Genomic DNA, 4610 nt, shown 5'->3' with positions numbered 1-4610 from the left:
TCTGTCTGGTGAACGCACGTGCCCTATAGCGAAAACCTCTCCAAAAAAGAAAAAAAAAGAAAAATCACACTGGGTTCTGGGACCAGCAGTTAGCGTAATGGCTATGTCCCTGGACTCCCACGTAGTCAACCGCGGTTCGCGTCCTGGACCCGGTGGCTTAAAACTCATGCCGGGCGTGTGTGTGTGCATGCCCAAGATCCCGAGAGGAGAATGGAGGAGAAGGGATTGTGGCGTGGCTATCCCCCCTGGGGGGTGATTTCTCGCTTTCTGTCTCTCTGTCTCTGTCTGGCGAGCGCACGCGCCCTATAGCGAAAACCTCTCCCCGAAAAAGTAAAAAGTCACACTGGGTCCACATGTCATTGTGCCCCAAATCTCAGGAGAGCGGAGAAGGAACTGTGGTGTAGCCATCTTCGGGGTGGGGGGATTTCTTTCCTTTCTGTCTTTCTGTCTTTCTCAGGTGAGCACACATGCCGTCTAGCAAAAACCTAAAAAATAAATAAATAAAAAATTGTTTCCGTAGTCAGGGTACAGTCCTCACTTCCTCCCGCACAGGGCCTCGAGTCGGGCAGGAGCTGAGAGCTGAGCGCCTGTCAGCTCCTTCCTGGGCACGTGTGAACCTGCAGATGCCCACACACGCGGCCCTCTCGCATCACAAGGATGCGTTGGAGTTTTTGAGATCCCCGAGTGCATCTCATTCCACAGGTTTCTCTCTGAGATGGGTGGTGAGGACAGAGGTTGACAGCTTTTGCCTGTTTCCTTTTTATTTTTTAGAGGTTTTAGGGGGATGGTCACGCCACAATCCCTTCTCTTCCATTCTCCTCTCGGGATCTTGGGCACACACGCACACGCACCCAGCGTGAGTTTTAAGCCACAGGGTCCGGGACGCGAACCGTGGTTGACTACATGGGAGTCCAGCAACATAGCCATTACACTAACTGCTGGTCCCAGCTTTTTCCTATTTCTAACAACCCTTCCAGAGGCCCTGGGGTGAGTCATGCCCACGATCATTAACAAACCATTTTGACTCACGGATAACAGGACTCTTCCAAGATCCTGCCCTTGGGACAGTACCTTGTGATAGACAAGCCCCCTCCCCTTATCTCTGTTAAAGTACACTCTTGACTAATTCCTTCCCCAAACCTACAAACCACCTCCCCCCAAGTTTCTACACACCCCACCTTTTTTTGGGCCAGGTCAACAGAAAACTCTTCACTAAATTTTCTCACTCTCCAAATCAAATAAAAGGAACCTCTGTACCTGATCACCCCAAGAGAGAGGCATGTTTTGCCTCCTCTCCGGGCCTAGGTCACTCAGATTCATGCTTAGAAATAAACTGCAACCTCTTTTCCTCCCTGGCTGCTTGAGGATATCCAGCCATCATGAAAGACACAGTAACTGTCCGAACCAGGAAAGTCATGGCCAACCGACTACTCCAGAGGAGACAAATGGTCACGGATGGCCTTCACCCTGGGAAGGCAACAGTACCTAAGACAGAAATTCGGGACAAACTAGCAACGATGTCCAAGACCACACCAGACGGCATCTTTGTGTTTCGGTTCAGAATCCATTTTGGTTGGTGGCAAGACAACCAGCTTTGGCATGATTTACGATGCTTTGGGATTATTATGCAAAGAAAAATGAACCCAAACATAGACTTGCAAGACATGGCCTTTATGAGAAGGAAAAGACGTCAAGAAAACAGCGCAAGGAACGCAAGAACAGAATGAAGAAAGTCAGGGGGACTGCAAAGGCCGGTGTTGGTGCGGGCAAAATGTGAGCTGGAGATTGGAGAACAGTCGAAGGAGGAGAGATTCTGCAACGACTATCTGTGGTGATTGTGCGGATTTTTCATGGGAGGATCAATAAACTAAAAAATTTTAAAAAGGAACCAACAGTTAGCATAATGGCTATGTCGCTGGACTCCTACATAGTCGACCACGGTTCGAGTCCCAGAACTGGTGGCTTAAACTCACGCCGGGCGCATGTGCGTGCATGCCCAAGATCCCGAGAGGAGAATGGAAAAGAAGGGATTGTGGCATGGCCATCCCCCCTGGGGGGTGATTTCTCGCCTTCTATCTCTCTATCTCTCTCTGTCTGTCCAGCGAGCGCACGTGCTCTATAGCAAAAACCTCTCCAAAAAAAGAGAGAAAGAAACCACATTAATTAATTGCTTTTGCAGTTGGTTACTTCCATCCAGTGGTCAGTTTCTGGTCTGCTCCAACTGCTACCATCCTCGTGGGCAGCGGTGAGGCTAAACCATTGCTGCTGACGGCTTACCGCAGAGTCTCAGGGGACACTGTTCAGACTGACAGGTTCTGGGTCCAGTCAGAGATAAGGACTTTGGGCGGAGATGTCTAAGGACCGTCAACGAGGACAAAGAATGACATTTCTCTAGGAACGGTGCTTTGGAGAGCATCAAGACCTTTTGCTTTCTTCAGAGGCGGTTAGGCTTCTTCTGGATTTCACCCTAATTACAGGACTGCTGGTTTTCAAGGCTACCCCTCAGCTGGAGAAGCGGAGATGAGAACAGGGAAAGTTAAAATATTGCCAACTTGCAATATAACAAATTTCTGGGGGCCAGCGGGTGGCATGGTGGTTAAGGCAGAGGACTCTCACATGGCCGACTGCAGTTCGTGTCCCGGACCCATCTTGCTTTCTGACTTTCCCTCTTTCTCTGTTTTTTTTTTTTTTTTTTTTTTTTTTTGGTGGTTTTTATCTTCGTGCACTCACCAGAAAGATAGAGAGAGACAGAGAGACAGAAAGTGAGAAATCACCCCCCAGGGGAGATAGCCACACCACAATCAATCCGTGCTCCTCCATTCTCCTCTCGGGATCTTGGGCATGCATGCACAAGTGCCCGGCGTTGAGTTTTAAGCCACCGGGTCCAGGACTCAAAGAGCGGTCGACTACGTGGGAGTCTAGCGACATAGCCATTACTCCATCTGCTGGTCCCCAACATTCAATGAAGTCTTTAAGTAGAGTTCAAACAATACTTCTCACAAATCAGTGAGTTCCAAATTGCTCTACAAAAGTAGTCAACCATTCAGTTCTCAAAACTGTGTCGGAGGGCCAGCGGGTGATGTGGCGGTTACTGCATTTTGAGACCTGGACCCAAGTGGCTTGAAACTCACAGCAGGCACGTGTGTGTACCCCACATCCCTGGAGGAGAATGGAGATAAAGGGGTTGGGGCATGGCCATTCCCGGCTCCCAGGGGCGGGAGGGGGGAGGGTGACTTCTCACTTTCCCTCTCACTGTCTTTCTGTCTCTCCTCTCTGGCAAGTGTATGTGCCCTAGGGCAAAAACGTAAAAAAAAATAAATAAAAATAAAAAAGAAGAAGAAAACAACTGGCTCCCAAATAGCTTACAGACTGAAGATGCATAACCTGATTGACCAGTAGCTGGGGCCTACAGATGGCATGGTGGTTGGGAGCTCTGGACTCCCACATGGTCAACCATGGTTCAAGTCCCGGACCTGGCAGCTTGCTTTCTCACTTCTCTCTCTCTCTCTCTCTCTGTCTCTTTCTGGTCAAATGAGAATAAATAAATGAAGTTCAATAAAATAATTCTTTAAAAAAAAGAAAAAAAAAAAAAAGGAAAAGAGGAGTTGATGGGCCAAAGTGGAATTTAAACGATTGGATCCAAAGTTCGGATTTCTCTGTAAGCATCATTTGTTTTGGTCAAGCCTTCTTCTTCTGCCTCGCACCTGTGCTGCCCTCAAGCACGGCCGTTCCACCCAATACCAGATCGCTCCGTTCTACCACGCCGGCCCCCACCGACAGCCGCGCCTACCTGAGCCGAGATGCCCACGAGCACCAGCCACTTCTGCCCCTCGTCGGCCCGGTAGTGGATCACCTGGCAGCCCGCCAGGCTGGCGTGTCTATCGAACATCTTCGTGGGCTGGGAGTCGCCCTCCATGCTCCAGTGGTAGACCGTGGTCTCGGTCACCAGGGCCACGGTGTTCACGGAGACCCACTTCCAGAAAACCACCTCTTCCGTCATGGTGTGCGCCTTCATCTTACTCTTCATCTCGATGTTGAAGATCTGCAGCGTCTTTCCGGCTGGATTTGACGTGACGGGGATTAGAGGAAGATAAATACAAAATCTGAGACAAATTCTTACACTCTTATTTTTATTATTTTTTTTTTTTTTGGAGAGGTTTTTGCTATTGGGCGCGTGCACTCGCCAGACAGACAGAGACAGAGAGACAGAAAGTGAGAAATCACCCCCCAGGGGGGATGGTCACGCCGCAATCCCTTCTCCTCCATTCTCCTCTCGGGATCTTGGGCACGCACGCACACGTGCCCGGCATGAGTTTAAGCCACCGGGTCTGGGACTCAAACCATGGTCGACTACGTGGGAGTCCAGCAACATTGCCATTCCGCTAACTGCTGGTCCCAATTTCTCGCTTTCTATCTCTCTCTCTGTCTTTCTGGTGAGCACATGCACCCTATAGCAAAAAAAAACAAAAAAACAAAAAAACAAAAAACAAACCTCTCCAAAAAAAAAATGTCCCACACGAAAATATTAACAAGTTTACTACATACATAATTATTTTATTTCCAAATTGGGACAACATGAAATGGTGTTTTGTTTTTTTTTTGATGGGAGA

At 48.9% G+C, this 4610-nt stretch overlaps 1 protein-coding gene across 1 annotated transcript in view; it reads right to left on the bottom strand.

The window, feature by feature from the left end:
- Nucleotides 1-4610, bottom strand: part of CLTCL1 (clathrin heavy chain like 1) — a 104299-nt gene that overhangs the window by 79976 nt on the left and 19713 nt on the right. Inside the window, exon 3 of the mRNA XM_006150425.1 lies at nucleotides 3791-4059. Within this exon, the coding sequence (XP_006150487.1) occupies nucleotides 3791-4059 (269 nt within the window). The remainder of the gene's footprint in view (nucleotides 1-3790; nucleotides 4060-4610) is intronic.

The sequence above is a fragment of the Tupaia chinensis genome, unplaced genomic scaffold (genome assembly GCF_000334495.1).
Source record: "Tupaia chinensis unplaced genomic scaffold, TupChi_1.0 Scaffold000287_1, whole genome shotgun sequence".
Lineage (NCBI taxonomy): Eukaryota > Metazoa > Chordata > Mammalia > Scandentia > Tupaiidae > Tupaia > Tupaia belangeri.
Note: the sequence above shows the minus strand (reverse complement) of the source record. Positions and strands in the feature narration are given on the sequence as shown.